The 24181-nt window shown below is 50.2% G+C and overlaps 1 protein-coding gene across 3 annotated transcripts in view; it reads right to left on the bottom strand.

Moving 5' to 3' along the window:
- The window catches only part of EVL (Enah/Vasp-like), a 43004-nt gene extending 19414 nt beyond the window's left edge, over nt 1-23590 (bottom strand). For 2 of the 3 annotated variants that reach the window (XM_078608547.1, XM_078608548.1), the window contains exons 1-2: nt 9167-9282; nt 2203-2368 (exon numbers count right to left, since the gene is read on the bottom strand). In XM_078608547.1, coding sequence (XP_078464673.1) covers nt 2203-2368; nt 9167-9267 — 267 coding nt within the window. In that variant the 5' untranslated portion in view covers nt 9268-9282. Of the gene's footprint in view, nt 1-2202; nt 2369-9166; nt 9283-23237 lie in introns of those variants that run through there. The other variant, XM_078608549.1, reaches the window with a different exon arrangement.
- Nucleotides 23591-24181: the final 591 nt, after the last annotated feature.

Below are 24181 nucleotides of genomic sequence, written 5' to 3'. Positions count from 1 at the left end.
ACACTGCACTAGGTTCTGATTTTGAGGCTGCGTCGACATAGGAGAGGCCCAGGACCGATGAGCGGGAGTCGAACTCGTGTCGCCGGGTTCGCAGCGCAGCCCGCTAACCGCTGCGCGACCGCTCCCCACATATGTAAGTATACACATACATGCACGCGCACACGATGCGGGCAGTGGTGAGAAGGAAACTGGCACAATTTGGACACATATTTAAGATGAACGACAACAGCTACATTAAAAGGGTGTTGTTTGGGGGGGGGGGGGGGTGGGGAATGGAAGGAACAGGAAAGAGAGGAAGACCTAACAGAGAACGGCTTGACGACGACATAAGAGAGTGGTGTCAGAAAGATGTGGCCACTACTTGAGCTTATTGGCACAAGGCAAAGGAAAGTGGAAACAAACAGCGACACGTGCAACGGCCACCTACGGGCTATATGCCCATGGATCGTGATGATGCTGATAATGATAATGGACACGCACACTTACAAGCCGGTACCACCCCCCCCCCCCGGTCCATCCTACAGACGGGGTGAAGATGTTTCTAAATGACAAATTCTAAAATGAAACTGCATTGCGCGAGCAACGCGAAGCCTCGGAAGGCTTCAACCCTCCGCCGAACCGTCGCAAAAGTTTCAACGACCATATACACCAATGCCATACGTCACTGGTTCCTTGCAATGAGAATAATGAGCTGCTGCTTTGCTCTGTTGGGTGAAAAAATCACTGGAGGAAGTGCTGCGACTGACCAACTGACATAGAGATGGACAGAATGACTCACAGATGGACAAAGGAAGTTTCTCAAAGTGCTTTTGTTCAGGGTCTAAGCCAAAGTGTACCCACACTCAAATGAGCATTGGGCGTGCTCATCTCGGTTGCCTGTCCACACACAGCCAGTTGTGGAAAGTCTACATTACTATGGTGGGGGCGAGTACATCCACAGCACAAGCACTGATGACTACCCACAAAACGGTACTCATTTTATTGACCTCAGAATGATGATGGGGTGAGTTGAGGGCCAACCGGGAATTGAACCGGCGACCTTTCCATTGTGAGCCACTGCGCCACCCAGTCGAAAATTGTGGGCAACACAAAACATTGAACTGCATCAATGTATGCGTACAACGATGATTTCCGCACCTCCGATTAGCACAGTTGGATACGTGTGGTGCGAAAGAAGTTCAACATACACGCATAATGACGATGATAAGCATGTTAATTCATGTGCTATTCCCTTTTAAGCGAGATATGAGAGGGTGTCCTTGGGACTAGAATGGAGAAATTCTTGAGCCAAGTGCAACAAGAAAACGCTCAGCATCCAGGTCATAAAAAACGAGCCAATCGCAGCACGTCTAAATATAGACGCGGTAACCTTCACAGCCTTGGATAAGGCTCGGCGTCAGTAATGCTCATTCGTTTTCTTTCACCGAATTTTAAAAAAAAAGTTACCAGTCCCTTATCGGCTGACAAGCCTCACTCAAAATAAACCATTCAAAGGTGTTCGCTCATTACTAAAGTGTCTCGTTCATAACCATTCATTCAGTTTTGCCTTTGCGGAGTGCATAGCGCATTACAAGGAAATTAAATGCAGAATCAGGACTACAAAGAGCCATAATTTATCTTTATGGACTCAAGAGACAAATGCTGTTACTGAACACATTAAGGCTGGCACCCCACTCAGCGGCGTTTTGTGGCAACCGCTTTTGTCTCTGCAATGCAGCTCCCCACACACACACATGCCCACACACTCATATCACTGCCCTACCATTCAACAGAACACACACACCAACCAACATGCATAATGCTATGCCACCCGCCACCCGGCAGAATGCAAACAGGTACACATATCACTACACCAGCATTCAGCAGAAACACACATACCAACATGCATACTGCTATTCCACCACTCATCAGAAAGCACACACACACACATCACTACACAACCATTCAGTAAAACACAAACAAAAACATCTCTCAAATAGCCTTTAACAGACCCCTGGGGCAAGTGTTGTTAGCGAGCACCTATTAGGGCCAGCACAAGCACACGAGGGAGTGAGTAGAGGGCACCACGCCTGGCCGCCTTTGTCTCCCCAGTGTTGCACGTTTACACATCGCGCCAGGTACCGAGAACGCCGGCAACTCTGCACAAGCGCACTTCACCCACTGCCTCCCGGCCGGCTGCCGCCCAATCACCGCCAACGTCACCTGCTGGTCCTGCATGCGCCGGCCGACCACGCGAAAGGTGTTGAGGCTCGTGTGGTGGTAGATGTGCACGCGGCTGAAGCCCTGCTGCCCTCCAGACGGCAGCCACTTCTTGTTGGCGTCATCGTACACCATGACCTGGGCCCGCGCCTGGCAGATGCTCTGCTCACTGTGCAACAGAAAAGGACAAAGACAAGGATCCCACCATGTAGCATCAACAGACTTTTGGGGGCAAGTGCTGTCTATGAAGGCCAGCACGGCACACGAGGGAGTGGGTGGCCTGCACCACGCCGGACCGCCTTTGTCTTCCGAGTGGCAATCTTTTACACATCGCACCACGTACTCATTTGAGGCCGAGTCTACCTAGGGGAGGGCAAGGTCCGGTTCAAATAATCATCACTGGTGTTGGCCGTAAGCGGTATTGAACCCGGGTCGCCAGGTTCATAGCGCAGCGTAGCGCTAACCGCTACACGGCCACTCCCCTCATGGTGTCACACAGACACAAGTGCGCGTGGACCATGTGAAACGCACGCACACACGAAGAACCGACATTCACGAAACATGTTCAACAGTACAACAACCGCCATTCGCCACTAAGTGGCGGTGACGTCACCACGACGCTTGTGCCAGGCTATGTGCACCTTGAGGCCACGTGCAACAGTACGCACACACAAACACACGCGTGAAATTCACGCAACGCACAATGACACACACAGGGAACACACCAAAACACATGCACGCGCGCGCGCACAGACACATGGAACACATTTCACTATTACGCTTGTTAACCCAGGAAAGCCTCACTGAGTCTCATAACTCTTTATCAGGAGGGTCCTGCCAAGTGTTCGCAGTAGGGGGCGATGAAGCATATTGCAACCGAGCAAATTTGAAACACATGCTCGCAGACAAAACATGCACCTAACAATTATGGCACACGGTGAAAAACACGCAGACACGGATACACTGACACACACGAACAAAACACACGTGCATCCAGGCAAAACAGGCACAGCAAACCAAGTGCATCGTCTGAAACAATGACAAGGAGCCGTGGCAAATCACAGGAAAAAGCACATTCATTTAACATCCAGGTGAGCAGATGAGCACGTGCGAGTTTTTCCTTTCCTCGCGACATACGGAGAACCGCACACGTTACGCTTTCCTGAGCGGTTACATTATCACAATGAGAAAAAAAATATATATATATACACATCAAAAACGAAGTTCAGTATTCACGGTAATAATTAATTTTAGAGAGACAGAGAGAGCGAGCACACCAGCGACCAAATGGTCCCTTGAAATTATTAATGAGCGATCAAACTCTGCTCGCAAACTGGAAGGAGCCCTTATCCGCACAATTAGGCTGCCTGTGTACAGTACTCGGAGTGATGCGTCCCAGGGGATGACTGTGGGCGAATCCCGCTTCCTGTGCATAAGTCGCAACAGCAGCAGCAGCAGGGGCAGCAGCGGTTGCATTCCAGGCGCCGCGTAAATGCTTTCCTGCATGACGTAAAATCTGTCAACGGTGCAGATATTTTTTTTGTCCTGAGTGCCACGCTGCGCGCATGTGCGAGTGTAAATATAAATCAGGGACGGTTTCGGCGAAGTTTCATCGCCACCGGGACCTCGCCGCTTTTGGTTATGAGCGCGTCGCTACACGCGAACGGTGCAATCCCCCATTTCCCCGCTCGCGTGTAGCTGAACCGGGCCCCCTTTTTTGTTGTTGCGGCGGATGTGGACGGTTATCGTTTTTCTCACTTGAATTGTTCCTGGGTCGCTAATGTAGCCCACAGCCACACCGAGAGGTATACTCGGATGCGGTGTGCTGGGCACAGAAATATATTGGACGTGTCGCTTTGTGGCCTGTCGGTGGTACGTTACGAGGAGCCACAGCCCGAGTAAGAGGTACACCTGGATGTCGTGTGCCGGGTCCAGACATTTTTTTTGTACGTCACTTTGTAGACTGGAGTGGGTGGTACGTGACTAGTCGCCACAGCCAAAGGAAGAGGGACACTAAATTGACTTTCATCCCGGCAGCAGCGGCTTTTAGCTGGCCATCGAACGAAGACTGCATCGTGCGCTTTCAGATGCGCATCTGTGGCCATCTGGAACGCTCTCCCTTCCAATATTAAAAAGCCACAGGAGCGATGCACTTTTCAATTTAGATTGAAAACCATTTTTTTAGAAATGCTTTTCGTGTTTAGTTTGTTGTCCTTTCCCCGCACCTCCAATGAGCACGATTGGCTACGTACGGTGCGAAAGAAGTTCAACTTGCATACATACATACTTACAGATATGGTGACGAGTACAGAAATATGTTCAGGATCGCTTACTAAGACAGACCCAGCTGAATGGAAGCCCTGGTTCCCTTCCTTGAACATGATTAGCACATTCCGATGGGAAATTACCAAAGCGGGATGTTACGCTGTAAGATGATGTGAAATACACCATGAAATCGCTCGCTCGAAAAACACAATGTGGTACGGCTAAATTCTCACATTTAGAAATGGACTCCTCCAGTAAAATCTGTTTAATTTTTACTCGTAAAAATTAAACTCGTAAAAATTATAGCTTGGTGTTCAATGATTCGACTCCCCAAGCCCACAGCCTCCCCACGCCCGCCACAGTAATTTAATGAATTATGAAAAAGCTGGGTCACAATTTGATGCCAGAATAAATAATTTTCCTCTAGTTTCTCACCATCTCATTTATATTGTTTCTCATCTTTTCCAATTCGTACAGATTCGTGTGCTCCGCTCCCTTAAAGGTACTCTTTGGTTCTTCCGGTAAAGTCACGTAGGTAGAAATAAAACAAAATAAATCACGACGTTTTGGACGCAACACAAGCGCCCGTCTACCGATGTTACCTTAAATGTAACATCGTCACATCATTCGTATGCAATGTGCATTATAAATTGTCGTGCATATGACTCGATGGGTTGTACAATGAGCGTAGGAAATAATTCTAATGGATCTGATCGCCAACGCTGTGTGTAACATGGCACACGCACGCACACTGGTGTCTAACATAAACCTCAAAAGTCTCCATCTTTGGTTCAAAACTAAAAAAAAGTGCACATTGAAGCGAACGGGATGTTCCTGCCATGATGAAGGCGTGCGTCTTTTTGTTTGTTAAGGGTGTGGTGGGGGGGTATGCGGGGGGGGGAGGGAAGGGTGGTTGGTGGCGAGAGGGAGGGGGGTGGAGGGAGCGGGTAGGAGTAGGAAGTGGTGTGACCACAGGGAGTGTTCAAGCACTGGAACTCTTGGAAACGCTGGAACGCACGGCAGTTCACGCACACGTGGTACAACGACGGCAGCCCGACTGCTGCTGTAGCCGAAACGCAGGTAGTTGATGAGCAGGGGTACACACGTCTCGTGTTTGAGCGAGAAGGATGACGGCGAGCCAAAACACCGGGCTTCCTTGTATTTCCCCCGGCAACAAGACTCAGCCTTGTGTGGCTTTCTTTCGTAGGATTTTAACATGGGGCACTTGAATTCCATCTATTACACAGCACTGTATAGTAATAACGATGTACGGTAAACACCGTTTCACGCACCCAGTGACCAGATTTTGATTCCCGGCCATGGCTAACATAGGCGGCAAGTGATATCTGATCTGTTCCTGGGCGTCCTTACTTCACCAACCCACACTGACCAGCGTGAAGTATGGTCAAACAATTCCTGTGACAAGCACGATTGTGCGGAGGCCTTCATCAATAAGCACGGTTGGCTACGTATGGGGCGAAAGAAGTTCAACATACATACATTATTAATGCAGAAATATAGATTTCGTAATAGAGGTTATTTTGGGTTAGATCGTGTATGGTAAATATTTACGTGATCTAACCCAAAAATACCTCTATTATGGATAATATTGGGTCGCAAAAGCCTACGTGTTATATACACATTTCTTATATTTCGTAAGCCAATCAAAAAAGAGTGCCTCTATCTATGGAGACACATGCGAGCACATACATGCACAATCACATGGTGTCGGTGTATATCGAACAAAGATCCTCGGTTTTCAGACTGCCGGGACAAGTGCTATCAGCAAGCACCTATGAAGGCCGGCACGGCACAAAGTGATGGTTGTAACTAGCACCATTCCTGGCCACCTTTGTCTCTCCTGTGCTGTTGATTTAACCCATCGCACCAAGTACTCACTTAATGCGCAGCCAACCTAAGGGGAAGTCCAGGACCGGTTCAGGTTATCATTTTCCACTGTTCATAAACCGCGAGCGGGAATCAAACCTGGGTCCCTGGGTATAATAAGCACATTGTGCAAACCACTGCACAACCACTACACATGTCTGTGTACAAAGACAGAGGTCAACTGTTCTAAAACATACTGTTGGGGCAAGTGCTGTAAGCAAGCACCTATGAAGGGCGGCATAGCATATGAGGAGTGGGTGGCCAGCATCAAGCCTGGCCGTCTTTGTCTCCCTCATGGTGATGTTTAAGCACCACACGAGGTACTTATTTGAGGCCGGGTCGACCTAGGGGAGGCCCAGGACCGGTTCAAATAATCATCACTGGTGTTGGCCGTAAGCGGAAATTGAACTCGGGCCGCCAGGTTCATAGCAGTGAGTTTAACCGCTACACTACCGCTCCAAAGGAAAAAACAAAGATTCCCCGTATAGCCTTAACAGACTGTAGGGGCAAGTGCTGTTAGCAAGCACCTACCCAAGGCCGGAACAGTACACGAGGGGGTCAGATAATTGTCAGTGGTGTTGGCCATGAGCAGGAATCAAACTTGGGTCAGCGGGTTCGTGCGCGCAGCAACGCCAACCACTGCACTACCGCTCACCACGCGTCCGTGTACATGTACACACCCACGGTGTTATTACGACACACACACGGAATGTTCTGCAAGTATCAACAGATGTATGTTCCAAGGAGATTTCAAGTATGCGAGCATGTCAAGTCACAACCGGCCCCAGTGTGTGCTATATAGATTACGTTAGGGAGGGGGGTTCAATCCTCTGAAACAAGGAAGGGGAAACAAAAAGTATGGGACGCCGCATGCCCCATTCCCACGCACCCTTGTGGCTCTCCGGCTCTAGAAACCGCTGCTTACTAGCGTGGTCCACAGCTGCAACTGTTGGCGATTGAAATTATCTATTAATCCATCGATTACGGCTTCAATCAGGCCGACGTAAAAAAAAAACGCCCCGGAATGCACCCGTTCTTTTCAGATTTCGGAAGCTGACGAAGCAGTGTTGAGCATGGATAGAGCGCTTGGTTAGTCGGCCGCAATGCATAGCCGGTGCTATAGGCTGCCTACGGGGTTTAGGGGCGCAGCAAAAGCTGTTGCTCTGCTGTAGCGCTGTGTCCCGTCACCAACCCCGTACTGATCAGAGTGGTGAAGTATGGCCAAACAATCCCCATGAAGGCCAAAGCATGCATGGCGAGGCCCTCATTCAGCAGTGGATCGATAAAAGTTACCTTCACCGACCTGTATCGACCGAGCCCAGTCTGAGGCACCGGACCCCACTGACGTTACCCATGGGTGGGGGAATCGAACCCAGGTCATCGGAATTTAATCCCCGCGCAAACATTCCTCACAGTTGGGCTCACGCCACGCACGCCCACGAGCTCCAATGAGAACCAATTTTGTCTTTTCCCTTGGTGAACTTTGAGCAAATCGCCGAGGGCTGCTCTGCGAATCCAGAGAAAGGCGTTTCACACAAACACAACAACACCACGGGGCGCGGTCGGCGAAAGGTTTTGGCGCTTCACGCCGATCAGAAAAACGCAAGGCCGTCAAAAGAGAAGGGGTCAGCGGCATCGATGCAACACGTAAACATTTACAACAAACCTGATCCTTGTATACAGAAATAATTACAGCGAGTTTGTCATTCGCTAAACAAGGTGTCTTTTTGGAGACAATGCGTCGTCAACCACGCCGATGTCGTCGGCTGCATCACTCGTTTTTGGGTTCTGGTTTCTTGCAAAGCGTTTCCCAAGTGTCGCAATGGAAAATTAAAAACTCTACAGGAGCGTGCGACTGTGGACATCCAGAACAGACCGGTCATAATGCCGCAATGCCCCTTTCCACAAATACGAAGGTGGCATCGCAGCGAACCATTCCCACTGCTCCTGACATGGTCATCTGGCTTGACCAACTGAAAGTGAATTTGTAGTTGTTGCTCTGAATCTACATCGGCCATACAAAGTATGACATCCGAGTTTATTTTGCCCGGCTGCCTTACACGGGAGATCCGTGGTGCCGCGTGAGCATGGCGGCAGCAACAACAACGAGAACGAGAGAGGCAAAAACACCGATGCCGCAGAGAACAAGTACGGACAGGGTCCTTAAGGAACGCTACAAAACTAACAAAAGAGAAATCGTGAAAAAACACCCACAAATGTTAAGCGGCAGTCTGCATTGTAGACACCTTCACCCACCGAGAAGGCAACAGTGCCCAACAAAGTCCGATAACATGAACGCAAAAGGACCAGGCATATACTCGACTGGACTCAGCCTGCTATACTTGGGGCCCTCAATCCTCTGGGTTGCTATGCATTTAGTACAGATTTATAGGAACCCAACAATGGTTTTTCAATGGATATACCGGCCCCCAACATAGGAATGTGGAATCTCCACCAGTGGCAAAAACAATCGCTGTCAGTAAAGAGATAGTGCCATTCAATTTGAAAACATTCAAGTAAAAAAAAACACATTTACCATCTCATTAGTACTGTTTCTAGTTGTTTTCCATCTCATTTGCAGTTTTTTTGTTCAAACCGTTCGGCTAAATGTCAAATTAACATACAATTTACATATATAGTGCATAAATAACAGTTTCACCAGCACAATTCTACTAATTTATCATTCACACGGCTACTGAATTGAACTCTAAATGTGTGCACATGTAGACACACACGCTTATTAATTAATTCATTTGCTTCCAATTTTTTAGAGCATGCAAAGGAAGACGGAAGATTTCAGAAGAACACAGCTCACGTGAGCTTGCACACCACGGCTCTCCGTGGACCACCAGACCTGTTGTAGTGTTTCAAAGAGGGAAATAAAAATAACGACCAGCCAAAAACCTCGGCCCGCATTTTTGCTAATCTAGAGTTTCGCGGTCAAACCTCTCACGTGCAAGAAGCAGCAGCAGGTAGCGCTGATTAAACCCGAGCGTGAATAACATCTTATCTATACAGTACAATACGGGTGCTCGACTACAGCTGTTGCTTAAACTTGGCATGGCGACACACACACAGCGCCTAGCACAACGTGATAGGTGCTTTAAAAAGAGAACCCTGCCAAACTGCCCCCCCCCCGCCGCCTAAAGAATATACATCGCAAACGCTGTATTAATACTTTCTAAAAACTTTTTATGGGTTTAAAAAAAAATGTTAATCACGTGTCTAATGCAATGCTTATTAGCGAGGTAGAATTGTTTACATTGTGGCAATGTACTTTTGATCGCGTGCCAAAACGTGTCACTCCCCTTTCCGCCACTCCGAAGTTCACTGACCAAAGTTGACCACCAGCGTTGCGTTGTAAGCCCCGGTGACTGTACATCAGAGGTCGCAAACGGGTTTTGATCCCTTACCCGTACCCGGCCGAACCAGGGTCGCAAACAGGTACCCGTACCCTACCCGATACCCGGCTACCCGTACCTGGCCGGGTATTGGGTAGGGTACGGGTACCCGATTGCGACCTCTGGGATGAAGCCATGTTGCAGGCGCGGGTGGGTTGATTCTAGGAACTTTAATTGTGAGAAGAGACAAGACGTTGGGAAATGAGTGACAAACGGTGACTCACCAGTGACTCACAGCCTACCCGTACCCGGCTGCACCAGGGTCGCAAACGGCTACCCGTACCCGGGTACGGGTATCGGGTAGGGTATCGGGTACCCGGTTGCGATCTCTGCTGTACGTCGTTGCAGTGGTTGGCCTCTTGCTAAAAGGTCTCGCTGGGAAAAAGCCCTGCCCCACGTGGCAGGCTTCCACACTTTTGCCAATTATCACATCGCGTGATTTCTATTACAACAGCATTTGCATTTGAAAGGGGGAGATCGATGGGCGTGAATAGGAGAGCCGTGGCGGGGTGCAAGGCACCGAGTGTGTTCGAGACCCGGACATGCCGAACCAAAGCGCCCCGAAATGCGATTACAACCCTTTTTTTTATTGCGGCCCGCGTAGATTTTATGTATAAACAAATCCCACCTTTGACCCACGGGCAGAGAGCCGCAACTATGGCTTAAGGCTTTATGGATGAAGCGTAGGCATTAGCAGCGTTAGAAAGGCAGCCAATGTGCTTTCCGCGAGAGCTGCAAGTCGCAGGCTAACGCGAGAAATTAATCCGCCAGCAGAGGAGACGGCTGCCGATGTAGATGCAGAGCAAACACCTTCAATTTCACACTCAGGTGGTCAAGTCAGATAACCGCGTCACGAGTCGCGGAGTGTATCGCTGTGACGTCTCCTTCGTATGTGTGGATCGGGCATTGGCGCAGTTGGGGGCACATGCACTGGATTACAGAGAATGTAGGTTACTGAGCCCCCAGGCCTCACTCAAATGAGGGCCCTACAATGGGCATGTGGGTGGTAGAGTAAGGACTCTACACGACATTCCGCCTTAAGCGTCCAGAAACCTGCCTGTAGCGTCCAGAAACCTACAGGAAACCTACAGGTTTCTGGACGCTACAGGCAACCCAAGAGACAAGCAGTGGAGTTGGCACTCACGGTGCTCATGCCCAGGGGGAAGAACTACATCCAGAAGTTGGGACACTGCAAGAGTAAAACTTGGAAGTGGGATACCGACGGTGCAACAGTTCATAGATCTAGCAGGAGGGAAGCAAGACGAGCGGGTGAGGTGTGACGGCATGCACAGCCACCGCCGTGTTGGTGACCTCTTTTGACACCGATACCGATCTTGAAAATGCAATCGAAACGTCCGTCTTTCCATCGAGAGCGAACGAGGGCTTCACACGGAGGAGGCAGCGGGAGGACACCTCGGCCACACACCTGGCCCGCTGCACACGCAAGCACAGCAGCCGCTAATGCCACCGCGGACCTTGGAAGAGGCTTATCTGGCCCCGAATGAGGAGGGGTTGCAGGTGCAGATTACCAGGCTGCGAGGCTGATTAATGATGTAATATAGCGGACGCACCACAGGGGCCACCCGAATCGCTCTGCACACGTCCACCTACTGTAAACCCAGCCGCTATGCTGTATCACCACTTGAAGCTTATCCTGTTGAACTGCATCGACATTGGTGTATTGATCCTTTCACTAGCTCTCAAAAGCGCGCATTTATAGACTACTGTATGGAATTAGGTACGGCTGAATTCAACAGCTTTGGCTGCGCTGATAGCCAGTCGTGTGTGTACAAGAACTTACGACATGCGGGTCAACGGTTGGTTAAAGCAGAATAAATACACCTAGGGTCACACTTTTAGGGGTATTTTGGGCCAGTGCCCTTATTCAGTGGCGTATTTACGAAGTGAAATGTTGGAGAACGGCGAGGTAAAATGTGTTTACGTATAATTAACATGCATGCGTAAGCAAGAATAAGCAAACTTTGTGAGCTCGCAGTCTGTTCCAACCGTTGCGTACATCTTGAACGGGCCAAAGAGACACAAAGTAACATGACTACTAACTTAAGGATACACAATAACAGTTTTGTTGTACACAATCGACGCCAAGGACAAATGCTTGAGAGGATACAACAATAAACATTAATAATTAAGCATTGAGCAGCAGCAGGAGGAGGGGTAAGTCTTAACCTTTTTTTCATTTTTTTTAAGCGGACCCACCCCAACAGCGGTCAATGGCGGAGCTGATAAACTCCCCCACCGGATGCGCGCTAGACGAAATGCACACAGCACGCACTCACAACATAAACACGGCGCGAGTGGAGTATTATTACATAGGCTGCGGCTGCTGGGCAGAACAAGGAGGAAGTCCGTGTCCGAACTGGCAGAATAATCGCGGGCAAGTTTGCGCACGGCCGGACGGGCAAACATTGCCAGTGATCCGAGCAGAATGGAGTTTAGAGGATCGGCAGCCCGGGCAGAGTGCCCGTCTGTTCCACCGCGTGCCCCGCCATGTCCGAACAGAAATGCGGCAGGCAGGCAGGGCATCACACGCTCCTCGGTACCAATAAGCAGAGGGCCCTCAAACACGCCAAACTATTCTGCACGTCCTGCCTGCCAGCAGCGCGTGGTGGGGGGCGAGCAAGTTGCAGCACCTCGGTAGGTGAAAGATATGAAATAATTAAGTGCCTGTCTGGGTGGGGCAGGAATGTGTTTTTTTGTCTTTTGTCGGCCAGTGCGTGCTTGTTTGAGCGACTAAACTGTGTTCTGCTACTCATAAAAGGCGGGTTAAGTAAGCGAGTGAATGCTCTCCTTATGGTACGTGCGATGCCGGCCCGGTGGGGCCCGGTTTAACAAAGGTCACGTGTGGCGAACTGTGCCAAAGGAGCGCAGCCTCTGCAAAATAAGAAAATATCCATCTTTTGAAAAGAAAATCAGAACTACTTGCAACGAGCAAGCACAACAACGCCGACTTCGTTCCCAATTCCTTCTCAAGAGTTGCGCAACTGCGCGGAAACTTCAACAGCGGGGGGGGGGTCACACTTTGGTAGTTTCAACGTGGAAATACTCAAAGAGATCCCACCCCCCCCCTTAGCGCGAACAACACCATTTAAATGCAGGGGGGGGAGAGAAAGCCTGGCCAGAGCCAACTCCGAGAGCTGCAACCTCATTCCGCATTACGCAGCAAGGTGGGGCCCAAACTTGTAAAACCCGAACAGACGCAGCTCCCGGAGCGCCCCGTGCTTTGCCCAAATTAGGAAGTTGTTGCTCTCCCTTGCCGAGGCAAAAGCGACGAGACAATCCCTAAAACACTTTGGCGTAAAAAAATAAATAATATAAACCACCCCCCCACCGCCCCCAGTGACTCCGCCGCGGCGGTGAAGCGAGCAGACTTCTCCTTGCCGACTCATAAAGTGGAAGTTTAAAACGGAAGGCCACCTTGCGACGGGGAAGCGTTTATATTCTTTGCTTCCTAACATCAAAATGTGCTAAGGTCGGCCCCCTGCGCCAAAGGGCCCCCCCCCCCGTCCCACACCAGCCCCCCCCCCCCCGCCACTACAGTAGTAGAAAGCTTTGGCGCAGAGGTCGCAAACGGGTTTTGATTCCTTACCCGTACCCGGCCGCACCAGGGTCGCAAACGGGTACCCATACCCGGCCGGGTACGGGTAGCCGGGTATCGGGTAGGGTACGGGTATCGGGTACCCGGTTGCGACCTCTGCTTTGGAGACTGCGTTTGCAGCAAAGGGCGAATTCCATTTCGCGCCGCGAGGATTCCTCGTTCACAATGTTATCACAGCGCAGCGTCTGGCCACGGATGAGAGCAAACTTTCCCTCCCTCCCCCCCCTTTGTTTAATTCAATTAACTGCTCCACTTATTTGATTTGATTAAGCGGCTCCAAGAGAAACCTATACTTGCACCCACGACCACGGCTTACCCCCGCTTGCGACGAATCTACTTTTGGGTAACAAGTCAGCATTTCCTGAGAGTGGGCTGCACATTTGATAGAATTGAATTCATGGCAGGGCAGGAAAAAATGAAAAACAGTTGATGCTCAACTGATAGCCCTTCATTTGCAGTACATCGTGTAACATTTTATAATTCCCGGCTCTGGACTTGTCTGCCTTTTTAAGGCACCGCACGGAGGGTATGGAAAAGTTCCTGGAAATTCTACCTCATGTTTGCCGTGCGCTTCCGGCCCCTTTAAAAAATCTCGAGCAGAAGGTGCCCTTCCACCTCGTACCCTACACCTAGCAGCCCCCCCCCCACTCCCCAATCATTCGTGACTTGACATCCCCATGTGGTCCTTGTTAAAGACATTTTAAAAAATACACCCCATCAATAATTGTGGATGACGGTCACTCGTGCACGGTCGGGCTTGCACGTTGCTACCTAATGGGCTCCCAATGCCAAGGTTCACATCACAAAGGGTGAAAATAACAATAACAACAAGCGACAAGAATGCTTTAGCGTAAAAAAAAAAATTCAAGGGAGAGTTGCATTGTGAATTCTTGGCAAGCGCGTTTAAAATGCTCGACTCCTTTGTCTGTCGCTACATGTGCAACTCAAACAGCAACAGAGGGAAGGGTCTGTGGCCCCTGCCTGGCTTTGTGCGCGGCATTAACGACCAGCTTTTGTGCGGCAGGTACATAGACCAACACAATATGCCCTGGGCACTTTGTGGCACAATTCTGTACTTTTACAGATTACAGAAGGCTTTATGCATGCCTCTATATGCTTGGGATTACCGACACTGTATGTATTTTAAGTGGCTTTAAGGGATAATGGCCGGTGGATGAGAACTGCTTTGCGGCAGCAAAAGGAGGGAAAGTGTCCAAGAGAACATCCAAAGTAGAGATGGAGCGATGATATCAGCTCATGTGCAGGTGCTGGGTGTTACATTGTGTGACCGTGATGAATGGCTATGACTTAAAAGGGGGCCTTCATCCAGCAGTGGGTTGATGATGGTTGATGGTGATGATGACGTGCTTGCAACGTCCTATATACGTGGGGTGGAGTGGTAGTGCAGTGGTTCGCGTACTGTACAATGAGAAATTCCCAGTCACGGCTTTAACATCAATGGTAAGTGTTATCTGTCCTACTCCTCACCAACCTCTGCGCTTGGCAGTGTGGTGAAGCATCTCAAGCAACGCGCATGACCATCGCATCACCGCATGGCGAAGCCCTAATCCATCAGTGGATTGAAATTCTGGAAATTAAATACACATAGCCAAATCATGCTCCAGCATTAAGTGGCATCTGACCTATGGAGAATATAGAGAACATGTTAATTGTAAAAAAAAATTACATGAGTTATTTTAGAACTCTCAAAGTGACCATGAGAGCTGAATCTCCAGCCTCTGTGAATTTCCCGAGAAGGCGACCCATGCAACAAAGGCACGTTATACACAGAAAATTGCGTAAGTGATCTCAGTCTTCCTCCAACAGCTTCGGAGTCCATGAAATAAGGCCACTCGTGAAAGCTAAAATATTGCCCGCCGACTGCAAGGCGCCAGAAGCACACGTCAAGGGCAAATGCGTCGCGTCATTGCGTCAATGCCAGCAGCATTATTTGGTTCACACTCTCGCAAGGAAAATTACTCGGGACGCAAAGCTGCGTCGCGACTGTTGTGCTGTACTCGCCCTGCTTATACATGTGGCAGCTATGATTGCGCGGGAAGGGGGTGGGGAGGGGGAGGAAACACGCAGATATACAACCTCAACGCGAATGACAAATGAATTTGGCAAAGTGCCCGAGACAAACAACAACTCTGCACGCCACCTGCCCGGTCTAGATACTGGCAGGAGATGAGCAAGAAATGATACTACCGTGTGCAAAGACAATGACCATGGTGGTGGTGGTGATCATGTTGATGACTGTGAGGATGATGTATTAAAAAGGGTCTGCCAGGCAAAGAGGTGTATGTGTATTCAGTTTACAGAACACACAAGTGACAATGGAGTGGAGCCGAGGACTGACAGCACACACCAGCAAGTCTGCCCGAGATAAGACCCATATAGCTGGCATTCCTCTCTCCCACTGCAGCTGTTAATCTAAAGGATGCCTAACTGCAGTCAAACGATCGGCTACTGTACAGTTCATGTATATTTCATCTCACTTCTTACGTTTTGAGCCAGTTGGCGTATCAACATATAAACACACAAACAAGCACAAGTCAAACGGCGTTTGATCACCAAAGGCCGTTTCGATACATCCAAAATATGATACTCAAGAAATCCCACGAAATCGTCACCCAGGATCTAATTATCCAACGTTACAGACACGATGAGAAGCATGGAGGGGGGGAGGGGGGCAAGGGCGGGCACGTCAAACCCAGGAAAAAGTTAACGGCGCTCTGGCAGTGCGAGCTGAGTACGAGTCAGAGGTCGCAAACGGGGTTTGATTCCTTACCCGTACCCGGCCGCACCAGGGTCGCAAATGGGTACCCGTTCCCTACCCGTACCCTACCCGAAATGAGTGACAAACGGTTACTCACCAGTGACTCACGGCCTACCCGTACCCGGCCGCACCAGGGTCGCAAACGGCTACCCGTACCCGGCCGGGTACCCGGCCGGGTACGGGTAGCCGGGTATCGGGCAGGGTACGGGTATCGGGTACCCGGTTGCGACCTCTGGTACGAGTAGCATCTATCAGTCCAGGGTTCTCCGTGCCAGCGCCATCAGGCGTGAGCGCAGTGTGGTGTGCATCGAAGCGCCAACAATGGGAATCCGAAACCACCATCGCTGGAGGGTTAAGGTGATAATATCGTATTAGATTTCTGGCGCGTATGTAGACTCGTGACTTCTACACCCGTTTTCATCACGGTAACCCCTAAACTTCAATTCACGCAAACTGCGGGGAACGGTGGCGCAGTGATTAACGCACTTCTGTGAAATCCGACAGACGACCTGAATTTGATTCCCAGCCAGAGCCAACACCAGTGGCGAGTACCCCTCCAACCTCTCTTTCAACAACCAGCACCTGAACAGCGTGGTCAAGTATGGTCAACACAACCCCTACATAATGGTGTGGGGAAGCTTTCATCCAGCAGTGGCTTGACAAATGGCTGTAAATTATGCATTAATAGTACATGGCATGGTAGATAAATGGTGCTACCATATCAAGCATTTTGTCAAAGCTTACTGGCAATACATAACACAAGGTACATGTGTGTGCATTCATATACAAATCCACGTCCTTTTTAGCGTAATGTAAAATGCGGTCTTTGTACAAAATAAATAAATAAAACGCACATGGTTCCGAGAATTTCTTCAGCAGCCATTTTTAAATGACCCAAAACATCACCAAAGACGGATCTTCAAAGTCCGGCTACCGGAAGTTCCCCAAAAGTGCTCTAAAGGGGCAGCGCTCAGCAGGAGCCGTCCTGCCAATGTGGGCGCAGTTTCATTGCGCCGATTGCTAATCCACGTGTCTGGAAATGGCTGTAAGCAGCAAACGCCTTGCTTTTTACCGTGTCTGTAGGACTTAGACGACACAATCCCATCCCGCCCGCCCGCGCGAGACAGCAGACTGTAAATGTATTTTTTGTTACTTTTCTTTAGTGCTTAATTTACAGCTCTTTGTCAATTCACTACTGGACAAAGTCCTCCCCCCATGCCTTTGCGGCGACGGGGTTAGTGTGACCATTCTTCACCGCGCCGTTCAGTACGGGTCAGCGAAGGTGGGGGTGGGGACCGGTTCAAATATCGAACTTGGGCCGTCAGGTTCGTGAGCGCAGCCCTGCTAACAACTGGGTGCCAACCGCACTCTGCCCTTATATCTTACACCAAACAAAAGCCCGGTCCTTCACTTCGCCTCATCATCACTTACGGCACACGCGCGTTGAATAAAGCCGATTCGTACCGCCGTGCCCATTTTTCAAGTGTCTCCACGCACGGCCGTGAAGTCCGTCCGGCATACGGCGGGGGGGGCGGGGTGTAGATAAAGATGGTGGAGAGGGGGGAGCGGGGCGGAGAGGAGTTTCTAACAAAATGTTCCTGCGCCTGTTCACTTTTTCGTTCAGTCAGCACCGTGACTGTAATTTGTGCGGAACAACAGCTGTGCCCGCTCAGCTGTCCACTCTTCACTGGCTCGCTCGTCCAAACACACACACACAGGGTCCTGTCTCGTCACCAGGACCCCGTCCCAGCCGAATAAACCTATTCAACAGTCATTTTTGTTATTATTCCACCCATATTTATCTTTATTTACTTACACACACGCGAAGATAAAGAGGCCCGTTTATGGGGAAATTAAATATACCGTACTGGTAGAACGACCATGAGACCACGAGTCCTTTCCTATTCTCTTGTTGAGAAGTGCCACCATCGTGCACTCTGTAACACAACCGACATGTGCACATCCTTTTATCAATTCACAAATAGCCTCCATGTGGGTAATGGGAGATATTTGAGCGTAATTCACCTACAATGATCAGTGCCGATTGGTGCGAGTGGAGAGCATATGTGTTAGCATACAAGTACGGTAAAACAATGGATTATTTTCCTCGACGGACCTCTGCTGCCCAAAGCGTAGCCCTGAAGACCCATAATACCTGTTACGTGTGGCAGTTCGACCAGCCCAAACCCAAAGTCTCGGCGCTGCTTTTCCTTCCAAGACCCAATGGGATCGGATGCATTCGGGGCAGTTTGGTCGTTGGGTCAAACCAAAACCCAAAAATAAAAAAGCAACCAGTCGGCACACCACCTGAACCAATCGAGTTATCCGAGACGGATTCCCGCAGATCAAGTCCACTTTGAGGATGACACTGCCTGACGGGACCTGACAAGTCACCGCTCAAGAAGCAACACAACGAATTTAGTAAAGGAATTAAGTGCTGGCCTCAGGTGCACCTACAAGCTGTCCTCCCACGCAAACGTCACTGACGTTGTTGCCTCTGACTGGTGTCTGACCACAGCGCTCCGTCGGCGCCCAGGAGGTCCTCGACTCACTCGGCCACGTTCAACGATAAACCTGGCGTGACGGGCAACGCTTTGTAGCGAGCGGCGTGAAAATGAACACGGAGGCACTTATAATTAAATAAAGAAACTTACAAACACACAATCGGTGCCGCCGCGCTCGCCAAACGCCAAGGGCTCGATACGCACGGACAGAGCCTCAAGTGTTTGCCGGAGAAAGCTAAAGCACCCTTCGGGAAGGCAGCAGGATGACCAAATACAGTAAGGCGCTCCACTCCACATGCACAGCAAAAAACCCATCCTGCTTTGGGCACGGTGAGAGACACTCGCCGCGTATTTCATCGGCGCTTTAGCGTGGAGCCGCGAACGGTAACGCACCACCCCATGTGCTTTACAGCTGTGCCACACGTCGTTTAGGGACGACGTCAAATTTTTACTCAGTTCTTGAAGAAGTTCCCAGATTCGAGGAAGTGCAACATCGCGGGCACGCAACTCGCAGTGACAACCCCGACAACACGTCGGGAGAGCATGCGCTGTACAACCGTGATAACCCTACGTGGTGAGATTAAGCACCGTTAATCGTTGTCGAGGATGCCGTTTTACCCTCGAAAAAAAACCCCTGTGGAAGAGATGGAAATACGAATTTCAACCACACTAACCTGCGGTGGGGGGGGGAGGTCTTTTTTGTAGCCGGGATGGGTGGGGGCGCAAGTGGCATTACGATGGAATGACATGCGGGTTTACAAGTGAATTGACCTCCACAGATTTAACATGATTTACCGGCAGGGGCAACAGTGGAGGACCTGGCCTGTTACATTTACCATGCAGCAGGCGTGTTACGCTTGAGAGGACACGCAAATCCTGGAGAAGGATAAGAGGCAATATCAAAGAAGAGAAACATAATTTCGACTTTATGTTACACACACGTGTCCAGTGGAGAAGAATAACAACGTTAATGTTAATCTAGTATCTGTGCAGTAAATGTAATTGCGGGCAATTTACCAAAGGGTGGGGTAATCAAAACAACATGTGGGACAGACTCATTATCATGAGCAAACACACCTGGCCTCAGGGGAGGTTGAAGAGGAGAGGTGATTGTGTTTGATGGGGGGGGGGGGTCACCGAGGATAAACTCAGACAATCTCTCCCACATTGAATCTGTAGCACAGGTTTTAAACCCTTTGTAACGGCACCACTAAATTGCTCCTCAACAGCGCAGATCTGCCCTGCAAACTCTTCCCTTGTTCCACAGTGGTTAGAATTCTACAGCATCAGACACTTATGCGTGTCCGTTCACGTAGAAGTTTTAACTTAAAAGTTATTTTACTATGATCAGCCTAAAAATAAGCTAACCAAGCCGGCTTGCGTCTGAGGGAATTTATAACTTAACACCGAGTTATGTTCGTGCAATATTTTCAATAACCTTATGCGACACCGTTATTCTTGTTACGATTGCTATTCGCTTCATTGCTGTAATGTCCTTCATTTGACTTCATTGCTGTTGTCTTTTTGGTAACCGGGGGCATTCTTGTCTCGTCAAATCTCACCTGGTTAAACGAAATAAATTTGAAACTCACCAGCACCACCACCGATCACATAATCTCGACCACCAGTATCGCATCGGTCTCTCATTCACGAGCCACGCGACTCTTGAGAACAGCGCATCCTTCTGAACTTTCGCAACGCCTCTGGGTCACCTTTTCGCCGAGCATTTACTTCCACCCTAAAGAATGCGGCCAGGGCCACTCTGGCAACGGGGCGTTGTCCGCAGCCCTCGCTCGCGAACCGTTCACATCTCCCCCCCACCACCCTCACGGCAACTCACGACCGTTCGTAAAACTTTAACCCGAAGTGTAAAAAAAAAACCGCGGGTAGGCACACGGGCGCCAACGACACCAACGACGCCAACTCATAACGAGGGGACGCGTGGGAAAGTGACAAAATAGGCGGGGAGAGGGGGGTAGAATATTAACCCAAAAGAAAAAGCGGGGCCTTCACACCTCAGAAGTATTAATTTCAAATTTGTTCACGGGACTGTGCCACGTTCAGGCAAGAGATGGCAGCTGACGGTCAACGCCACTGCACACATCAGTGGCTAAAAGCCCTCTCGCTCTCTCGCTCTCTCTCGACTTAATAACTTTCAACCTGATGTAACGCGTTTGGCTGTGACATTATCCCCATAATCATCATCACCGTCGTCACTTCAGGTGAGACACGTGTCACACTTAGCAGAAGACACAACAAACGCTTTCACTTATTAATGATACACGTACGTTCTCCGCCCCCCTCACACACACAACGACTTCGCTTTGTAAGGTGATCCAGTATCCGTTTGTTTCTGTGTGCTTGCTGAGAAACTGCAGAGGAGGGATGACACATTTTTTTGAGATCGCAGGCTCCCCGGTGACGGAGCTCAGAAGGTCACTCCGGGCAAACAAGTGGTAGGGAGGGGGGTGGAGATCACAGTGCAGTGTGATAGCCGTGAGTCAACTTTGCTCCCCACCAGCTCCCAGACCTGTACAGCGACGTGTGGGAAGAAACAAGTATAACCCGTAAAAACAAAGTTTTTCACTAGAAATCCTTTATATGCGTGGCGGATAGAGTCCTCTCGTCCTCTGGCTTGAGATGGCTGCCACCTATGGGTCAGATGATTGCATGGCACAATTAAGCAATTGGTAATTAGATATAATATTTTTGTCCTAATAAGTGTAAAATTTTGGAAAAACATTTTCACGAACATTAATTGTCACGCACAACGAGTCTGTGTGGAAAATGTCAGCTCGATCGGATCACGGGAAGTGGGTTAAAAAACGAGCGAAAGATTTGCACGGTCGTAAGCAAGCAAGCAAGCGCGCAAGTGAACTTAATATAAAGGATTTAAAAAGAACACACGACACACGCACAAAGGGAAGCCCGGCCACAACAATTAATTTCCTCGTCCTTTTGCAAAAGTCAGGTGAGAGGCTATGTCTCGTAACTCAAGTACGTACACACGGGGGTTCATGTATTAGGGCAGATTTCCTTTCTTGCGTGTCGCAATTCTTCATCTCGTTCTTAAATCGGGAGGCCAAATAAAGTTGCGTTTCGCCATAGTAACCGTACGAGTTAAACTCGAAAACTGTGGTCCTGAAAATGAACCCATCCCCCAAAATTGTAGACCCTGGGATTTAACACGTAGTTATAAAAGCCTCCCGTTCACACGGAAGCCAGATTGACACAACGACCACAACAAATCTGAGCGTAACCAAGAAAAACAGCAGCACCTTCACCACGACGATCAACATTCCAATAACCGACATCGCATACAAAGATCCCCGCAGTATACACTGTTGAGGAAAGTGCTGTTATAATCGGGGGCACCTATTACGGATAGTATGGCACGGCCAGACACCGCCTTTGTCACCCCTGTGCCGACTTCACACACTGCACCATGTTACTACATTTAAGACGGAGTCCACATCGATGGGGGGGGGGGGGGCTCAGCACCGATGTTAGCTGTGGTCAGGATACGAACTTGGGTCACTCACTGGGTTGGGAAGCCACAGTTCGTCGACCACTGCACCACACTTTCCACAACATCACCAGAATCCAGCACCATTGTTTTGCCACAAAACGTTTCCAACATCACCAACACCTTTACCACCATCACAACAACAATTACCAACATGAATTACATGGACATGCGCAACAACATTATCGGTGGCAACACTTACAGCATCATTAGTCACCCACATCAGTGTGTGCCACCAACACGAGGTAGCCGTCAACATCACCATCAACAGCACCACTTTAACATCACCATCGCTTTCGAAACCCTGATCACGGTCAAACTCATCACCGCGAAAATCACCATGGGCACAAATGTCATTACTACGAGCCAATGCCATCCAACATCACATCATTGCCACCGTCAACCCCGTAATTACAAACCATCACGACCACCAACATCACCACTCCCACCACTAACATGCACCATCACCACAACCACCATCACCACCTCCACCAGCAGTAGCACCACCAGAATTCTAGCATCACCATCACCACCACCACAACCACCACTACCACAACCACCATCACCACCACCATCACCCACCTCCACCAGCAGTAGCACCACCACGAGCACCACCAGAATTCTAGCATCACCATCACCACCACAACCACCACTACCACAACCACCATCACCACCACCATCACCCACCTCCACCAGCAGTAGCACCACCACGAGCACCACCAGAATTCTACCATCACCATCACCACCACAACCACCACTACCACAACCACCATCACCACCAACTCCACCAGCAGGAGCACCACCAGAATTCTAGCATCACCACCATCATCATAACTTACAAGACCACCAACCTAAGCATCACCCATCAGACAAACGGGCACCACAACACCATGAACACCACCAACATAACCGTCCCCATCGCCACCACCATCGTTCGCAAAACAGCACCATCACCCCAGACACCACCATCATCCGCGCCATCGTCATCCCCCCACCCACCACCACCACCAACCATCATCAACAACAATAGAAGAAGCACAAAGTCCATCCGCCCGCTTACCTCATGGTGCCACCGGCTGCAGCTGCAGGGGGAGACGGGCGCGGGACGGGGCTGTCGGCTGTCGGGACGATGTCTCTCTACCCAGGGGGGGGTGGGTGGGTGGTGGTAATGGGACCGGTCCCAACAACCAGAACCAGCGGGACCGGTAACCAATCACTCCGCAAATCCCGCCTTCTGAATAGAAACCCCGACCTCTGTCAGACTGTTTCAAGGTGGTACCCCGCGCCTATTCCTTCTGTATTGTACAGCCGCGTGTGAGGGCGAATGAGCGAGGGAGATGGGCCAAGCAAAAAGATCCGAAGCGGGGACCGAGAGACTGCGCAGCCGAGGCACCGCGGAACCTCGGCGGAAACGGCGAGAGGCCTTCCCGCTCCCCGGTGCAGAGAAGCACGGGTGCGCACAAGTCCCGCCCCCCATTCACAAGCCCCCCCCTCACAAGCCCCCCCCCCCCATGCACAAGCCCCCCCCCCATGCACAAGCCCCGTCCCCTACACCCAAACCCCTTACGCCTAAACCCCCGCCCCCTAGACCACACCCCCGCCCTCTATTCCGAACCCCCCGCCCCTTACGCCCAAACCCCTCCCCCAATACCAACACCACCACCGCCGCCTACACCCCAACCCCCACCCCCTACGCTCAACCCCCCGCCCACTACGCCAAAGCCCCGCCCCCTATAACCACACCCCAGCTTCCTCCGCCCAAACCCCCACCCCCTATCCCCTCACTCCCGCCCTCAATGTTCGACCCTTGCCCCGCCCTCTCGCAGTGAAGCCTCCGCCCATCTCCATCAAAGTCCCACCCAATTAGTGCCGAAGCTCCGCCCAGTACAATCTGAACCCCACCCCCTCCACATCCGAGCCCCTAACTTGAGTTCGATACATATTCTTAGGTTTTTTAGGTAAAGTCACGTAGGTAAAACATTTTTATTAAAATTAATAAAAGTA

The sequence above is a fragment of the Lampetra planeri genome, chromosome 30, assembly GCF_965212315.1.
Source record: "Lampetra planeri chromosome 30, kcLamPlan1.2.h2, whole genome shotgun sequence".
Lineage (NCBI taxonomy): Eukaryota > Metazoa > Chordata > Hyperoartia > Petromyzontiformes > Petromyzontidae > Lampetra > Lampetra planeri.
This window is presented reverse-complemented; position numbering and strand designations above follow the sequence as displayed.